Consider the following 18,558-nt stretch of genomic DNA (forward strand, 5'->3'; position numbering starts at 1 on the left):
ACCTCATCACACCTGACCAGCCTGGCCATGCTGTCAAATGTCTGTACTGTGGACCTGCCCACCGTCTTATGGAAAGCCAGTGGCTCTTAGCATTTTGATTGATTGCTCTCATTGGCTTCTTTGACTGGTGTTTATAATTTGCAAATAATTGCAGAACTGCAGGTGTTCTCTTTGATCCTGCTCCAAAGCCCACTGCAGCAAATGGGAGTTTTTCCCTTGATCTCTACACTGTCTGGCTCAAGCCCCAGGCATGTCAGTATTATCCCTTGTACAGAGACCATGCCTAGCTCAGCCATGAAGTTCCTTGGGTTCTTTATGGATGCTCAAGAAATAGGGTCATACAGATTCTTGGGCGCATTGAGGCTGACAGAGGTTGTCCCCACAATGCAAAGCTGCCCTAAAGCCACAAGAAGATCCCTGCAGCACTGAGGACTCCACAGGTTTATAGGGCCAGCGCACAGTAATGATTCACACCAGCTGGAGATTTGGCCCCACTGACTCCAACACAACTGTTCCAAGGGTGGATTTGGTACCATAACCCTAGAAGTATGACGTGTACCTGAGAGGTCATCCCGTTCCAAGAACTTTCTCACAGAAAGCCTTTCACCTTCATGGATATCGCCGTTTTGGAAAAAGTGGATCAGAGAGCACTGCAGAGCGAGAATTTCGGGCAGGTGCTGCACGTGTCGGATGTGCTGGTGCTGTAAGAGAAAAGTAGCCACCTCTTTAACGTGATGTCTGTGTTCAGTGGGAGAGAAAAGAGGTTACTGGGAAGGGCGTCGTGTGGTTTTGATGTTCCTGCAAACTTCATGGTTATGTGGGTATCTGGCTGCTTTGCATTACTGGAGCAGTGCAAAACAGCAGGCGGGGACCAGTCCATCTGGCTCAAAGCCCCTTTGGACTTTTTAATAGTAACCTACTTTACCCCTACAGTTCTCTATTGGACCCTAGGAAAGCTATACAAAGATCCTGCTACCTGCCAACCCCCTGGCGTTTCATACTGGTCATTGCTAGTACACCTGTTGTAATACAAACTCAAAATTGTCCATAGGCAAGCACTGCAATCAAATAAAGCTGCCTGACTGGAATGGAAGTAGCAGATCACACCTGCCTTGTTTCTTTGGGCCAGATTAAGAGGTGTAAACATAATGGTGTAAATTAACCCCCTTGTGAGGATAGCTGTCCTATTTCTTTACATGTGTAGCAGGAAGCCTGTTAGAAGGGGAGGAGTTTAAAGTAGGAAAAAATGGTGGTTTTTTAGAGTCAGCTAAAATGTATTAAGTGCTGTTCATAAGACATGTGAAACCTGCCTACACTAGGTTTTTTCCTAGTCTGGACAAAGAACATTAGGATTAGAGAGAGACAGCGGGCTACAGGGAAACTGTGAGTTTCTTTATTCTAGTATTCTTTATGCTGGTAATAGCTCATCGTAAGTGAGTGTGTATGATCACACAGAACATGAAAAAATGGGTGTTTATATAAATCTCCTCACTGTATTTTCCACTGAATGCATCCGATGAAGTGAGCTGTAGCTCATGAAAGCTTATGCTCAAATAAATTGGTTAGTCTCTAAGGTGCCACAAGTCCTCCTGTTCTTTTTGTGAATACAGACTAACACGGCTGCTACTCTGAAACCTTTTATTCTAATAAAGTTCCTTGTTCAGTGTGTGAAGAAAACAGCCATTGTCACATGACTCACTTGCACGTTGGTCAGTGCATAATTTACGGGCATAATTTAAACCTGTATGTTCATGTTTAAATACAGACATGATGGGAAACCTAGCATAATTATCTCCTGTCTTTAAATCAAGACCTCAGTCTCTTTCTAAAATATCCATTCTAGGTCACCCAGAAAACACTGGGTGAGGGTCTCTGGCCTGGGTTACACAGGAGGCCAGACTATAGACAATTATAACAGCCCCTTCTGGCCTCAAAATCGACAAATACTAGATTTTTTCTTTTACCTGGAATATCGCTTCATTACGGTGGAACAATGAGTTCAGGGGGGCGAATGCCAGGGAGGGAGAAGAGCTACTGAAGCTGAAGGACAATGTTGGCACAAGAACAAATGGAGATAAACTGGCCAAGAATAAATGTAGGCTGGAAACCGTCAGAGGAGGGAGGGTCTGGAACAACCTCCCAGAAGGAGTGGAGCCCAACACTAACTGGGTTTTAAGATGGAGTTTCATAGAATAATAGAAGATTAGGGTTGGAAGAGACCTCAGGAGGCTATCTAGTCCAACCCTCTGCTCAAAGCAGAACAAACACCAACTAAATAATCCCAACCAGGGCTTTGTCAAGGCGGGCCTTTAAAACCTCTAAGGATGGAGATTCCACCACCTCCCTAGGTAACTCATTCCAGTGCTTCACCACCCTCCTAGTGAAATAGTGTTTCCTAATATCCAACCTAGACCTTCCCCACTGCAACTTGAGACCATTGCTCCTTGTTCTGTCATCTGCCACCACTGAGAAGAGTCAAGCTCCATCCTCTTTGGAACCTCCCTTCAGGTAGTTGAAGACTGCTAGCAAATCCCCCCTCACTCTTCTCTTCTGCAGACTAAATAAGCTCAGTTCCCTTAGCCTCTCCTCGTAAGTCTGTGCCCCTGCCCCCTGATCATTCTCATTGCTCTCCGCTGGACTCTTTTCAATTTGTCCACATGCTTTGTGTAGTGGGGGGCCCAAAACTGGATGCAGTACTCCAGATGTGGCCTCACCATGCCGAATAGAGGGGAATAATCACTTCCCTTGATCTGCTGGCAATGCTCCTACTAATGCAGCCCAATATGCCATTAGCCTTCTTGGCAACAAGGGCATACTGTTGACTCATATCTGTCTTCTCATCCACTGTAATCCCCAGGTCCTTTTCTGAAGAACTGCTGCTTAGCCAGTTGGTCCCCAGCCTGTAGCGGTGCATGGGATTCTTCCGTCCTAAGTGCAGGACTCTGCACTTGTCCTTATTGAACCCCATCAGATTTCTTTTGGCCCACTCCTCCAATTTGTCTGGGTCACTCTGGACCCTATCCCTACCCTCCAGCTACCTCTCTCTCCAGCTTAAACAACAAGAAGTCCGGTGGCACCTTAAAGACTATACCATCATAGGACCCAACCACATCAGCCACACCAACAGGGGCTCATTCACCTGCACATCTACCAATGTGATAGATGCCATCATGTGCCAGCAATGCCCCTCTGCCACGTACACTGGCCAAACTGGACAGTCTCTACCTTAAAGAATAAATGGACACAAATCAGACATCAGGAATGGTAACATACAAAAGCCAGTAGGAGAACACTTCAATCTCCCTGGACACTCAGTAACAGATTTAAAAGTAGCCATCCTTCAACAAAAAAACATCAAAAACAAACTTCAAAGAAACTGCAGGCTGCAAATCATTTGCAAACTTAACACCATTAATTTGGGCTTGAATACGGACTGGGAGTGGCTGGCTCACTTCAGAAGCAATTTTCCCTCTCTTTGTATTGACACTTCCTCGTCAACTATTGGGAGTGGGCCACATCCACCCCGACTGAACTGGCCTTGTCAACACTGGTTCTGCACTTGTAAGGTAACTCCCTTCTTTTCATGTTCCTGTATATTCGTGCCTGTATCTGTAATTTCCACTCCATGCGTCTGATGAAGGGGGCTTTTTGCCCAGGAAAGCTTATTCCCAAATAAATGCGTTAGTCTTTAAGGTGCCACTGGACTCCTCGTTGTTTTTACGGATACAGACTAACACAGCTACCCCTCTGATACTTGCCCCCAGCTTAGTGTCATCTGCAAACTTGCTGAGGGTGCAATTCATTCCATCATCCAGATCATTAATAAAGATGCTGAAAAAAAACCAGCCCCAGGACCGACACTTGGGCACTCCACTTGATACCGGCTGCCAACTAGACATCGAGCCGTTGATCACTGCCCGTTGAGCCCAACAATCTAGCCAGCTTTCTATCCATCTTATAGTCCATTCATCCAATACATTCTTTTTTAACTTGCTGGCAAGAATACTGTGGAAGACCATATCAAAAGCTTTGCTAAAGTCAAGGTATATCACGTCCACTGCTTTCCCCATATCCACAGAGCCAGTTATCTCATCATTGATAAGCTATGAAGAAGTTTCTATGATGAACAACAGCAGGGGACTGGACACGATGACCCGGGAGTATATTTTTAACAATGAGAGTAATTAACCATTGGAATAATTTACCAAGGGTCATGGGGGAGTCTCGATCACTGACCACTTTAAAATCAAGATTGGATGTCTTTCTAAAAGCTCTGCTCTAGGAATTATTTTGGGGGCAGTTTTTTGCCTATGTTAGACAGGAGGTCAAACTAGATGGTCCCTTCTGGCCTTGGAATCTATGAGCTCCCTTCTAGTCCTAATGTTCCTATTACTCTAACTTTATAAATGAGTATTGTTATGAGCTGGGTGAAACCTTATTACGGGCGGAGTTAAAACCCTACTGAGATTGATAGGTGTGAACTCACCCTTCAGTTAACATAACTGTAAGTAAAAGCTCCAGCTAAGACAAAAGACATGTGTGAACCGGCCCAGGAGCTTTTGACTGAGTATTATTTTGGGTAGCTGTGTTTGTTTGTGGGAAGAGAGATCACAGAGGGCCTCCTGTTGACGTCGGGCGCATCTATACTGAAGTGCTACAGCGGCACAGCATTGTAGTGTAGACGAGCTCACAGAAACAGACAAGAACAGACAGAGAAGGAGGGAGCAGCTGCAAGCCAGTGGCAGAAACCTGGGAAGAGGTCAGGTGCAGGCTCTAAGATTGCTCCTGGTCCTGTGAGCAACAAAAGCTGTTTCCTGCTAGTTGATTCCCCCTGTGTTCAGAGAGACAGGACTTTGTATATTCTTTGTAAATGAACAAAACTGCAGTAAAGAAAATACCAGACTCCATCAATTTCTACTTCCAACTGGAACATCCACAAGGCCCCAAACTTTGACTAGCCTGTTGGGCTGAAAAAGGGTTACAATGTATTCACATCTGTGCGTGTGTGTGTGTTTGCTGTTCTAACGCATGTGCCGTTTGTGTGTACACATTAGTTCAAATCATCCCAGAGCACCTTGGACAGTAGTTCCAGGAGCACAGGGAACTGGTCTGCTCCATTTTCTTGTTGCACCAGATGGGTCAGGCGTTGGAGTGTCATCCTCTGTTCAAATCTCCACATGCAGGGCATGTTGATCAGCCAGCAGCTCGGCAGGTGGCTGAAAGGCGGGGACTGGCCATAGGCTACTTTCAGGAGAACATTTGAACTGTGAGCTCCCTCCTCTACGATCTGCTGCTTTGCAGAAGCAAGTTTCTGCTCCAGCACCTGTGGAAGTGAGATGTCAGTTAGCAATCGAGTCTTGTTATAAAGGGGCCAGCTCAGGGTTAAGGCACAAGACTAGAGATCTGGGTTCAATTCTTGGCTCTGCCACCGACTCCCTGTGTGATCTCAGAGAAGCTATTTCATGACTCTGTGTCTCCATTTCTCATCTGTAAAAAGGGACAATCATCCTGCCCTTGTCCATTTAGACTGTGAGCCCTTTGGGGCAGGGACTGTCTTTCACTGTGTGTCTGTGCAGCACCCAGCTAGGGATGATGGAAGCTCCCTAGGAGTGGGGGGGCCACCGGCCCCCAAAACATAGCCCCATCCTAACCCCTTCTCCCCAAGGACTTGGACCCCTGCTCTTCTCCTCCCCCTCCCCACTGTTGCTCGCCCTTATTGCTGGTAAAAAGTCGGAGGGCCATGGCTCCCTGGCCCCCATGCCCAGCACAAAGAGACTCTTTGTGTGTGTCTGTGAATTGCCTGGCAAAATGGGGCCCTGATCTTTGTTTAAGCCAACAGGCCCTACTGTGATGATAATAATAATAATAATAATAATAATTAATAATAATGAAATGCCAACAGAACTCTTGGAAATACAGAGTGGCAGGCCGTTTAATACCAGGTTTGTAGACACTCAAACACACAGGGTTTTCCTCTCTAGTACGCTGAACACAATGAACAAGTTTTGCATTGGAAAAGCGAGCTAGGCTTAATATAGTCTATGTTGTTCTATCAGGTTCTTATAACGCGCCCATCACTGTGGCACCTGAACACCAAGGGGTTCTTTGGAGGCAAAAAAATGGCATTTTAGAAATGTTTTGTGTGACTTCTGGTTTCATATTGTGGCATGGAAGTCTCAGGTGGGCTTTTTCTGGCTCTCTCTCTTACCCTGAGTAAACAGCTAGTTATATTTGTGATATTTACCATGTATAGAAAACCAGTCCTCACATACCTGGAAGAACGACTGAGTTACGGCTTTTAAGCAGCTTTCCCATTGTACTCTGTCTGCTTTTTCATGCATAAATTTAATAGTCATGTTTGTGTCTGTAAGAAATATACAATTACACGTAAGCTTTCATCATTTAACATAAAATAACGAGCAGATCTAAAGTAGAGGAGTTGCAGTAAATATTGTCGTTCAAAATAGTGAAATGAATTACAATGTTACCAGGCAACTGGATTCTTGAGTCATAAGATATAGGAACACATTAAAATATTAGCCAGTTAAAAATCAGTTTATTGATAGATTCATAGACTGTAAGGCCAGAAGAGAGCGTTATGATCATCTAGTCCTACCTCCTGCATAACACTGGCCATAGAACCTCACCCAGTGATTTCTACACCATGGCCATCACCTCTGTCTGAGCTATAGCAGACTTTTAGAAAGAAATATCAATTCTTAATGTCAAGGCTCCAAGTGCTGGGGAATCCACCTCATCCCTACATGAGCTGTCCTGATGGATCATGCCCCTCTCGGTTAAACATTTTGAACCTAATTTTAGTCTGAATTTGTCATAAATACAGCAGCAAAAAACAAAACAAAAGAAAAAATAACAGCCCCTAAAACGAGGCGTTCCTTTACCTGCTGTGCTGTCGAGGATGTATCTGAGGAAGAGGTGGACTGTCATTGTTGCATCGTCTATGTTTCCACTTAGTGACTCTGCGAGGAACTGGATGTCTTTTTCAAGGTGGTCACAAAAGAACTTTTCTGCGTCCTGGGGCTTCACTTTCATTAGCTCCAAAATGGACTAGAAGGCAAAGTATTTCCATAGCTTAGCTCTGAGGAAGCATTTCCCCTCTTAATTGTACAGACACCTCCACAAAGGCAATGTATAAGTCAGACAAAATTACCATTACAATTTATAGCCTGTTAGTGGTGTGTAACACTGATCAGTTACTGCAGACAGACAGACAGATGTTTTGCCGGGGGCATTTGTTTTCCCACCTGTCTATCGGTAAAAGTCCCCAGTAGCATTGAAGAATGGAGCAGTGCTCTGGCGATGGAGACTGAGGCTGCAGGCAGATCCCTCTCGGTCTCATTGTTCCGTGAGGACGGACTCCCCAGCACGTAGCCTCTCTCTGTTTTATCCTTCGTGCTGTATTAAGAAACCACAATTTATCTGACAGTCAGAGGTCAGACTTTTCTCCCAAACCGTGTACTTTTTGGTGTTTCACCCAAATCAGTTCACAACTATAGTGACCGTGGAGTCACACTGGGGTGGGGAAAATGATTGGAATTTTGAACTTTCAATGAAATTTCCCCTAAAATTGGCACCTATAGTTCACCCCAGTAGACAATTCCCAGACAGCTGTGTGGGTTTACGTTGACACAGTCTCATTCATTCCTTTTACATTACATGCAATGACTTTAAACTTACACATCTACTTCCTCAAATCCCTTCACCGGTTTGTGATCAGTCCCACCGACCTCGGAGCCACACACACATTTCATAATCTCCATGGGCAGTCCGCACTGTTGTCACAGGGATAAGGCCAGCTTTAGTCATTTTTTAAAGAATCAGCAATGCAACAATTGTACAATGGATTGCTCAGCTGCTAGCCAGACAGCATCACTCTGCAGCGGAGCAAGAAACAGACGTTGCACAAACCACTGGAGGCAGAAATGTTCAAAACAGTGAACAGGAAAGACAGTGAGTGTGCAATATACTGGCTTTGTGTGTAGGATCATGTTTCTCAGACTAGCCTAGTGGAGTTAGGGCTTGTCTACACAGCCCCTCAGTGCACGGGAGGTTGGGGTGTGAATGTACACGCACCAACTGTCTGCATGGCACCTGCTCCAGCACATGCTAGTGAATCAGCAGGACATCCAAGTGCAAGACGGAACTTTTAGTGCACAAGAGGCAGCAGCGTCCACACAGTGACAATGTGCAGGACAGTGTGCTGTAGTTCACACCCCGGCTTGCCGCACACACAAATGGACACGTAGACAAGCCCCCAGGCTCCCCAAACACACTGAAATTCGGGGGGGAGGGGGCAGCTCCCTTTGAGTGTATACAGCTGTGGTCTCACCAAATGTACGCAGAATGAGCATGACTGCTAGTGGCAAGGCAAAACCAGATCGGTCACTGTTGAAAACCATGTTGCTAGAACAGAGGAGGAGGATTAGGTGCAGGGTACTCAGACCTGCACTTGGGAAGGCCCAGATCCACCAGGGTACTTTGTGGCTAAGTCCCAATTTCAGGCATCACTGTGAGCCCCAAAACTCCTGCTCAGCTACCAACTAACCCTGTAGACATCTACACTCACTCCACGCCTCTGTTTTCAGGGTACAAGTTCCCTCAGTGCTAAGGCTTCTGCCTCTGGGCATGTGCACTGCTGCCCCACTCTTGGTGTCCAAATACTGATCTCTTGCCTCAGCTCCAGAGCAACCCATGAACTGGGGGAAGACAGGAAAAGGAGCCCGTTGAAAACCTAGCCAGAGGAGGAGGATCCTTCATACCTTTCAGGCCAGTGGTTAGAGCACTCACCCCAGGAAATCCAGGTTTAAATACTCCCTTGGCCCAAAGGATTTAAACTAGGGGCTCCCACCTCCCAGAAGGGAGCCGTAGACACTGAGCTATGGGAAATTCTGATGGGGCTTCCTCAATCTCTCCTTGTGATGCTGTTCCGCTGAGGCTAAACAATGAGTCATTGGAACAAGGGGACTGGTCCTCCACCTCCCTAATCACCGGACTGCAGACTCCTTCTCACCACCACTACCTCCTCCTCCTCCTCCTCCGGTTGTTTTGTGTGGAGTGACACAGGCTTCATACAGATGCAGCTTTGGATATGATGAAACTCTAGTGTCACAGGAAAGTAGCTTGAATGTACAGCAGTGAAAATCTCAATCTTTGTGCAGAGTGACACAGAAATGACTTAGGTGCCTACGCCCCTTTGGATCACTGAGCAGAGCTAGGTGCTTCCCTGCAGCCTGGACCAAGGAGTGGGGAAGGGCTTAGCACATACCCCACTGATCAGCATCTCCCACTGGCTGGCTTACGCAGCTCCTCGCCTGGCATGCTGGCTTGGTGTGTCACACTGTCCGGTGCCTGTCTCTGCCCAGGCATTGTACAGGGAGCTGGGTGCCTAACTCGGGCTCTGTGGATCCCACTGCTGCTCCAGCGCTTTTCTAAGCGACTAAAAGTTAGGTGTTGCCACGTGCAGCGTCACAACGTCCAACCCCTTTGTGAATCTGAGCCTAAGGCATTTTCAGGGCAAAAGCAACTAACTTTACAAATACCACATGTTTTGCTCTTATAGGCCATGCCATGGAACACTTTATCTTCAGTAACTGTCTCCACAGACCCATCTACACATGTAGCCCACGCTTACCAGTGTGGGGCCCTGCCCAGCTCTAGCGATGGCTGGGCCGTACATAGAGGTTGATGAGCCTGCTACAGCCTGGGCTAAGAGAGATGGGTCTTTCGGCTCAGGCAGGAAAGACTTGTGCTCTTAGCTCTGGAGGAGGCAGGTTCAGCCCCCACCCAGGGGCTCTACCACCCTTACAGGGGTGCCCCAGGAAGGGGCTACATGTGGATACAGCTCCGGATAGGATACTCTCGAATCACAGGAGACTAGCTTGGGGATGCACAGCAGTGAAAAGCTCAAGCCCAGACACTACGTCAGCCCTAACGTGAAGATTTAGGTGCAATTTAAGTGCATGTTTTTAAGTAGGGAGATCAGGTTAGGAGTCAGCTTGGGCCTCTGGATCCTTGTGTCAATGGCAAGTAGCCCTGTCCCAAGAAATCCTACACGTACATCCCAGAGACACAGAGACGCAGCACGAGGCTGAAGATACACCCCCAACAAACAACAGCTACGAAGAGACACTTACAGCTCGAATGGGCCAGTGCTGCCCGCATCGGCATCCTGTGTGAGAGAGAGAATCAGACCAGTCAGCTACTGGTACAGTCACAAAAACAACAGTAATGAGAATGCACCAGAACCTCAGCTGGTGGATCAGCACAGCCCCACTGACTCCAATGGAGCGACAACCGATTCTCCTCAGCTGGGAATCTGGCTCACTGACTCCAACGGAGCAATGGCCAACTGACACCAGCCAGGGACCTGGTCCCAAATTTCCTGCTTCTGTAAAAAATGACCTTGTGAACCAACATTCTAAACCAGATTTCTGGTCCGTCTGAAATGCAGTCGCTGTTTTCAGCAGCCTTTACCCATCCCTTGCACCACGGCTGCCAGACCCATCTTTAACCTTGCTCTAATTTAAGACCAGCTTCCTATAGCCTCAGGGTACTTTTCTGCCAAGCAGGGATCAGCTGGTCTCAGCTGTGTCCCAGTCATGCCGCATTTTTCCCAGCCACACCTCCCCCCGGGGGCTTGGAAAGGAGCTGGCACAGGAACCTCTCTGTATGTAGGCACCATTTGGGTTAAGCGGAATGGCTGCCTCCTGGCAAGCACACCTGGTATTACAACAGTGGTGCACTTAAAAGCAGTAAGAAAAAATATTAATATAAAGTTTTTCTGAGACTTACTCCACATCTTTGTAAAGCCAACGTTTTTCCAATTCATCACATCAAAGAGAAGGTCGCCCGGCATGGTCGGAAGGTAGGTCCCCTTGTAAACAAACCACAGTTGGACACCTTTACTACAGCACTGGGGCAGAGTGGAAGGAAGAGTATGTGGATAGAGCGCTGGATGGAGACTTGGGAGATATAAGGTTTTGTTCAAGTTGCAGTGGGGGAGGTTTAGGTTGGATATTAGGAAAAGCTTTTTCACTAGGAGGGTGGTGAAACACTGGAATGCGTTACCTAGGGAGGTGGTAGAATCTCCTTCCTTAGAAGTTTTTAAGGTCAGGCTTGACAAAGCCCTGGCTGGGATGATTTAATTGGGGATTGGTCCTGCTTTGAGCAGGGGGTTGGACTAGATGACCTCCTGCGGTCCCTTCCAACCCTGATATTCTATGATTCTATGATTCCTGGCACCTTCCAGACACACAGTGAGTGAAGCTCAGAACCTCATTACACCAAGCGCTGCACAGACATACAGTTACCGAGATCAGGACCCCATCGTGCCGGGTGCCACACAGACACACAGTGACTGAGATCAGGGCCCCATCATGCCCCCATCAGAGTCCTGCACTTAGGAAGGAAGAATCCCATGCACCGCTACAGGCTGGGGACCGACTGGCTAAGCAGCAGTTCTGCAGAAAAGGACCCGGGGATTACAGTGGATGAGAAGCTGGATATGAATCAGCAGAGTGCCCTTGTTGCCAAGAAGGCTAATGGCACATTGGGCTGTATTAGTAGGAGCATTGCCAGCAGATCGAGGGAAGTGATTATTCCCCTCTATTCGGCACTGGTGAGGCCACATCTGGAGTACTGTGTCCAGTTTTGGTCCCTCCACTACAGAAGGGATGTGGACAAATTGGAGAGAGTCCAGCAGAGGGCAACGAAAATGATTAGGGGACTGGGGCACATGACTTATGAGGAGAGGCTAAGGGAACTGGAGTGAGGGGGGGATTTGCTAGCAGCCTTCAACTACCTGAAGGGGGTTCCAAAGAGAATGGAGCTTGGCTGTTCTCAGTGGTAGCAGATGACAGAACAAGAAACAATGGTCTCAAGTTGCAGTGGGGGAGGTCTAGGTTGGATATTAGGAAACACTATTTCATTAGGAGGGTGGTGAAGCACTGGAATGGGTTACCTAGGGAGGTGGTGGAATCTCCATCCTTAGAGGTTTTTAAGGCCCGGCTTGACAAAGCCCTGGCTGGGATCATTTAGTTGGTGTTGGTCCTGCTTTGAGCAGGGGGTTGGACTAGATGACCTCCTGAGGTCTCTTCCAACCCTGATAATCTATGATTCTGTGCCAGGCACGGCTCGGACACACAGCGACTGAGATCAGGGTTCTGTCGGGCTGGGCGCTGCACAGACTCACAGCGACCAAGGTCGGGGTCCTGTTGTGCCCAGCACCATACAGACATATAATGAGACAATCCCTGCCTCAACGAGTTACAAAATAAATAGACAAGAGGTGGGAGGAGAAACTAAGAAGGAGAAAGGTTCAGTGACTTGCCCAAGTCACCCAGGGAGAGGTGGGAAAAGAACCCAGGAAACCTGAGTATTAGTCCAGTGCCTGATCCCCCAATGATCCCCCACTGAATGAGTAATAAAATACTGGTATGGAATCATAAAGCAAAATGGGCTTGTAAAAGTGCTCAGCCTCCAAAGCAGGCTGCTGGCTAGGCCAGATCAATTCTCACAAGGGGTGTTTGTGCTACGCCAACCCAGCTTCATGCCAAATTCTCCCCCTTCGTCCCAGGTACAGGTTTCCATTTCCTTGTGCTGTGTGGCTTTCTCTGCCTAAACAAAGACCATATTCTTCCTCTGGGAATTTGGTGCCATAACTTGGGAAACCAGCCACATGAGCACAAAGGGAAAGAGTCATCGATGTCAAGGCCAGAAGGAACCTTTCTGACCATCCAACCCAGCCTCCTGCATAGCACAGTCCAGAGAATCTCACCCAGCAATTCCTGTATCCGGCCCAATGACCTGTGGAAACTTTGATTTCCCTTTTGATTTCAACAGGAAAATCTATCTTTATCAGCTGACATTAAGATAATGAGTCACTGCAAACAGACAGACACACACATACGGACAGACAGAGAGGCGAATAATTCAGGGCTCCAAACAATGGTAATTGAGTGAGATTCTCTGGCCTGGGTTATGCAGGGGTTATAATGGTTCTTTCTGTCCTTAAATTCTTTCGGTACTATTTCCCTGGGGCCCCCAGAACCTCAGGCAGGTGCTGTCATGCACATATCCCCAGCATGTGTCATTGGACAAAGGGGGAAATGCAAATAGTGACTTTGGAAGTTTTTGGACTAGAAAATCCAAAGTCTCTGGTTAGCGATTGAGTTAACAGAAAGAGACGAGAACCAGAAGAAAAGTGCAGGTGGGATGTGGCACGATGGCCATGATTTTGGATGATTTTAAATATATCTGTATTTATAGGGACAGATCTTAAGTTCCTCCCACACCCAAAAGCTGCTGTAACTGACACTTCAGACAGAAAGGGGCATAAAGGGGATTAGGTCACTGGCACTACAGAGCTGCTGGGGCCGAGGAGGAATACAATGGCTCTTTGCTTTAGACTCACCTTGACAGCGCTGGGCTGGAAGCAGATGGATTTGAACAGCTCGGTGAGTGGGTTCTGGGACAGGGTCAGCGTGAGAGCAGTATGCAGCACCACTTCCAGCAAGGCTGCATTTTCCTGGCTGCTCACGTCACTCATGATCTTTTCCAATTTGTTTTCCACGGATTCTTCTGATGGCAGCGGTGCCTGTAGGAGCCTCTCCATTTGCTTTGTGATGGCCTAAATGACAATCAAATAAAACAGAGAGAGGTTTATGGGCTCCACTTTGCACATTTCACTCCAGAGGGTCACACCACTGTCTGTTGTGTTTTATAATCAGGGTGAAATTCACCACTGTGCAGAGAAGCCAGCGCAAGACCAAGGTGTGGTGTTCAGTGATTGCTCAGTGCATAGAAGCTTGCAAAGAGATCTGCTTTGTTCTGTCTGTTTCCAACTGGCTATAATAACAAGAGATTCACAGCAGCCCACCTGACTGTCTGTCTGGGAAGCTCAGACCTTAAAGGCACATTCCCTATAATTACAGTAGGCACCAGTTAAGACCCATTGCCCACAAGAGCAAACTATCCCACTGCATAGGAATCATAGAATCATAGAATATCAGGGTTGGAAGGGACCTCAGGAGGTCATCTAGTCCAACCCCCTGCTCAAAGCAGGACCAATCCCCAACTAAACCATCCCAGCCAGGGCTTTGTCAAGCCTGACCTTAAAAACTTTTAAGGAAGGAGATTCCACCACCTTCCTAGGTAACGCATTCCAGTGTTTCACCACCCTCCTAGTGAAAAAGTTTTTCCTAATATCCAACCTAAACCTCCCCCACTGCAACTTGAGACCATTACTCCTTGTTCTGTCTTCTGCTACCACTGAGAACAGTCGAGGTCCATCCTCCTTGGAACCCCCTTTCAGGTAGTTGAAAGCAGCTATCAAATCCCCTCTCATTCTTCTATTCCGTAGACGAAACAATCCCAGTTCCCTCAGCCTCTCCTCATAAGTCATGTGTTCCAGTCCCCTAATCATTTTTGTTGCCCTCCACTGGACTCCTTCCAATTTTTCCACATCCTTCTTGTAGTGTGGGCCCAAAACTGTACTCCAGATGAGGCCTCACCAATGTCAAATAGAGGGGAACCATCATGTCCCTCGATCTGCTGGCAATGCCCCTACTTATACATCCCAAAATGCCATTGGCCTTCTTGGCAACAAGGGCACACTGTTGACTCAGATCCAGCTTCTCGTCCACTGTAACCCCTAGGTCCTTTTCTGCAGAACTGCTGCCTAGCCATTCGGTCCCTAGTCTGTAGCGGTGCATGGGATTCTTCCATCCTAAGTGCAGGAAAGACAGAAAGTATGGCTAGAGACCACCCTGACTTAATCAGGAGATCTTCAGTGATCTTAAAAAAAAAAAAAAAAAAAGAGTCCTTCAAAAAGTGGAAACTAGGTCAAATTAAATAGGATGAATATAAACAAATAACACAAGTATGTAGGGACAAAATTAGAAAGGCCAAGGCACAAAATGAGATCAAACTAGCTAGAGACATAAAGGCTGAAAACAAAACATTCTACAAATACATTAGAAGCAAGAGGAAGACCAAGGACAGGGTAGGCTGGTTACTCAGTGGGAGGAGGGAACAACAGAAAATGTAGAAATGGCAGAGGTGCTTAATGACTCCATTGATTTGGTTTTCACCACGAAGGTTGGTGGTGATTGGGCATTTAACGTAGTGAATGCAAGTGAAACTAAGATAGGATCAGAAGAGGCTAAAATAGGGAAAAAACAAGTTAAAAATTACTTGGACAAATTAGACGTCCCCAAGTCACCAAGGCCTGATGAAATGCATTCTAGAATACTCAAGGAGCTGACTGAGGAGATATCTGAGCCATTAGTGATTATCTTTGAAAAGTCATGGAAGATGGGAGAGATTCCAGAAGGCTGAAAAAGGGCAATTATAGTGCCCATCAATAAAAAGGGAAATAAGGACAACCCAGGGAATTACAGAGCAGTCAGCTTAACTTCTGTACCCAGAAAGATAATGGAGCAAATAATTAAGCAATTAGTTTGCAAACATCTAGAAGATAATAAGATGATAAGTAACAGTCAGCATGGATTTGTCAAAAACAAATTGTGTCAAACCAACCGGATAGCTTTCTTTGACAGGGTAACAAGACTTGTGGGGAAGCAACAGATGTGGTATATCTTGACTTTAATAAGGCTTTTGATACTGTCTCGCATGACCTTCTCATAAACAAAACTACGGAAATGCAACCTAGATGGAGCTACTATAAGGTGGGTGCATAACTGGCTGGAAAACCATTCCCAGAGAGTAGTTATCAGTGGTTCACAGTCATGCTGGAAGGGCATAACGAGTGGGGTCCCGCAGAGATCAGTTTTGGGTCCTGTTCATCAACAATTTAGATAATGGCATAGAGAGTATGCTTATAAAGTTTGTGGATGATACCAAGATGGGAGGGGTTGCAAATGCTTTGGAGGATAGGATTAAAATTCAAAATGATCTGGACAAACTGGAGAAATGGTCTGAGGTAAATAGGATGAAATTCAATAAGGACAAATGCAAAGTTCTCCACTGAAGAAGGAACAAACAGTTGCACACATACAGAATGAGCAATGACTGCCTAGGAAGGAGTACTGTGGAAAGGGATCTAGGGGTCATAGTGGACCACAAACTAAATATGAGTCATTCAATAGTGTAACACTGTTGCAAAAAAAGCAGACATCCTTCTGGGCTGTATTAGCAGGAGTGTTGAAAGCAAGACACGAAAAGTAATTCTTCCACTCTACTCCGCGCTGATTAGGCCTCAACTGAAGTATTGTGTCCAGTTCTGGGCACCACATTTCAGGAAGGATGTGGACAAATTAGAGAGTCCAGAGAAGAGCAAAACAATGATTAAAGGTCTAGAAAACATGACCTATAAGAGAAGATTGAAAAAATTGGGTTTGTTTAGTCTGGAGAAGAGAAGACTGAGACAGGACATGATAACAGTTTTCAAGTACCTAAAAGGTTGTTACAAGGAGGAGGAAGAAAAATTGCTTTTCTTAACCTCTGAAGATAGATCAAGAAGCAAAGGGCTTAAATTGCAGCAAGGGAGGTTTAGGTTGGACATTAGGGAAAACTTCCTAACTGTCAGGGCGGTTAGGCACTGGAATAAATTGCCTAGGGAGGTTGTGGAATCTCCATCACTGGAGATTTTTAAGAGCAGGTTTGACAGAAACCTGTCAGGGATGGTCTAGATGGTGCTTGGTCCTGCCATGAGTGGAGGGGGCTGGACTTGATGGCCTCTCGAGGTCCCTTCTAGTTCTCTGATTCAGGTCCTATGTGGCAGATCCTTAGCTGGTGTAAATTGTGCTGGCTCTCTGCACAGGGGTGAATTTCACTTGTACAGAATTTCACTTGTACAGAATCACAAACCAAACCATGTTCCATTAAAATAGAAAACAGACACTCACTGTTATTTGCTTGGCTTCTTCAGATTCTGTGTTTTTAATGTGGCCTCTTGCTCTGTCTAGCGTCACAAGCATCAGTGGTGTATTGGAGCTGATTTTTATGTCCTAAGGAAATAAAAATATTTTATACTTTTGTTATAAAGAAGCGGTTTATGTATTATTTAAGGCACATCATTTTACAGCAAGAGGCTGCTAAAGAATCCTATCAGACCAGTTACATTTGAAGGTTAATCAAAATGTTTTTCATGTATTTTATTATTAATTATTATTCTTATTTTATTTATTGGTTTATTATTTGTATTATGGCAGTGTCTAGAAGCCGTGATCTTGATTGAGGCCCATAGTGCCAGACATTGCCCAGACACACAGCGACTGACATCAGTCCCCCTGAGCGATGTAGTTATATCAACCAAACCATGTAGACAGTGTTATGTCAGTGAGCAGGAGAACCTCTCCTGCAGATGTAGCTACTGCCTGTCGGGGAGGAGGATTAACTACATCGACGGGAGAGCTCTCTCCTGTCAGCATAGGGCATCTTCATTAAAGAGCTACAGCGGGGCAGCTGCACCAGTGCAGTATTTTAAGTGTAAACCTGCCCACAGTAACTAAGATCAGAGCCCCATTGTGCAAGGCACTGCACCCACTTACTGAGAGACAGTCCCTGCCATAAAGAGCTCTCAGTCTAAATACCAACATCATTTTGAAAATAACACACAAAAGCAGAAAGGTCATGTCTTACCAATGTTATGGTTTGGAGCACTTTTTGCTTATCAAGAACAAAACTGCTTTCAGCAGAGCCATTGGACGGTTTGGGGTAGTTGCCCCAGGCCCCACACTTTGGGGGAGAGGTGGGGCAGGGGTTTGGGGGAAGGGGCAGAAAGAGGCAGGGTGGGGGCAGGGGCTGGAGGGAAGGGGCAGAATGGGGGTGGAGCAGGAAGGGGTGAAGCGGGAGCAGAGTGGGTGAGGGAAGAGGCGGGGCGGAGCGGGGGCAGGAAGAGGCGGGGGGGAGTGTTGTCCTAGGCCCTGCACCCCCTTAGGGATGCCCTTGGCTTTCAGGTGAATACAGGTCTCTTGAATTAACCATCCCGTAGAAAGGAGATACAGAAACTGTATGAATAGTTTGTAAGCATAAAATTCTGTTGCCTTTGGAAGCCACTTACCTGTGAAGTCTCAATCCCTCTGGGTAAAATCCACTGCTCTCGCTGAAGAATCTTCTGCATTATGTTCATCCCATAGAAATTACAAAGATTTCTAATAAGGAATATTTGAGGCCAAGGTGTTTGGGCCTTTTCAACCAGAGTTTTCATTGAATTCACAAGTTGGGACTGTTTTTCTGCAGTTTCAGCACTGGTCCCTGTATTCTGGTCTGCAGCTGCCAAGCAGAGTTCAGTATTAGCCCCAAACCAATGCAATATTGCTGCCTAGCTTCACGGTTGTTCAAAGCTCATATGCAATGAAATCCCTGCAGTAATGTTACCATAGTATTTAAGATAAAAGGGGAAAAAAGGAGAAAGTCAAGAAAGACCCCATTTGAATAGATACACTTCATCTGAACCAGAAGGAACAGTCCTTCCGTTAACCCTTCTGAAGTGAAGATTTACAGGTATAAAATGCAATACCACCTCCCAGTGAAAACTGCTTCATGGATAAAATTCATCCTGTAGGACTAAATGTG

General features: G+C 46.3%; 1 protein-coding gene across 6 annotated transcripts in view; it reads right to left on the bottom strand.

Moving 5' to 3' along the window:
* LOC140913636 (E3 ubiquitin-protein ligase rnf213-alpha-like) overlaps nucleotides 1-18,558 on the bottom strand; it is a 175,631-nt gene that overhangs the window by 18,845 nt on the left and 138,228 nt on the right. For 5 of the 6 annotated variants that reach the window (XM_073350365.1, XM_073350364.1, XM_073350366.1 and 2 more), the window contains 11 exons: nucleotides 18,044-18,255; nucleotides 16,887-16,988; nucleotides 13,433-13,648; nucleotides 10,813-10,894; nucleotides 10,155-10,189; nucleotides 7,699-7,793; nucleotides 7,266-7,416; nucleotides 6,903-7,068; nucleotides 6,273-6,364; nucleotides 5,075-5,323; nucleotides 560-701 (listed from right to left, as the gene is read on the bottom strand). In XM_073350365.1, the coding sequence (XP_073206466.1) occupies nucleotides 560-701; nucleotides 5,075-5,323; nucleotides 6,273-6,364; nucleotides 6,903-7,068; nucleotides 7,266-7,416; nucleotides 7,699-7,793; nucleotides 10,155-10,189; nucleotides 10,813-10,894; nucleotides 13,433-13,648; nucleotides 16,887-16,988; nucleotides 18,044-18,255 (1,542 nt within the window). The other variant, XM_073350367.1, reaches the window with a different exon arrangement.

Source organism: Lepidochelys kempii, chromosome 6 (genome assembly GCF_965140265.1).
Source record: "Lepidochelys kempii isolate rLepKem1 chromosome 6, rLepKem1.hap2, whole genome shotgun sequence".
Lineage (NCBI taxonomy): Eukaryota > Metazoa > Chordata > Testudines > Cheloniidae > Lepidochelys > Lepidochelys kempii.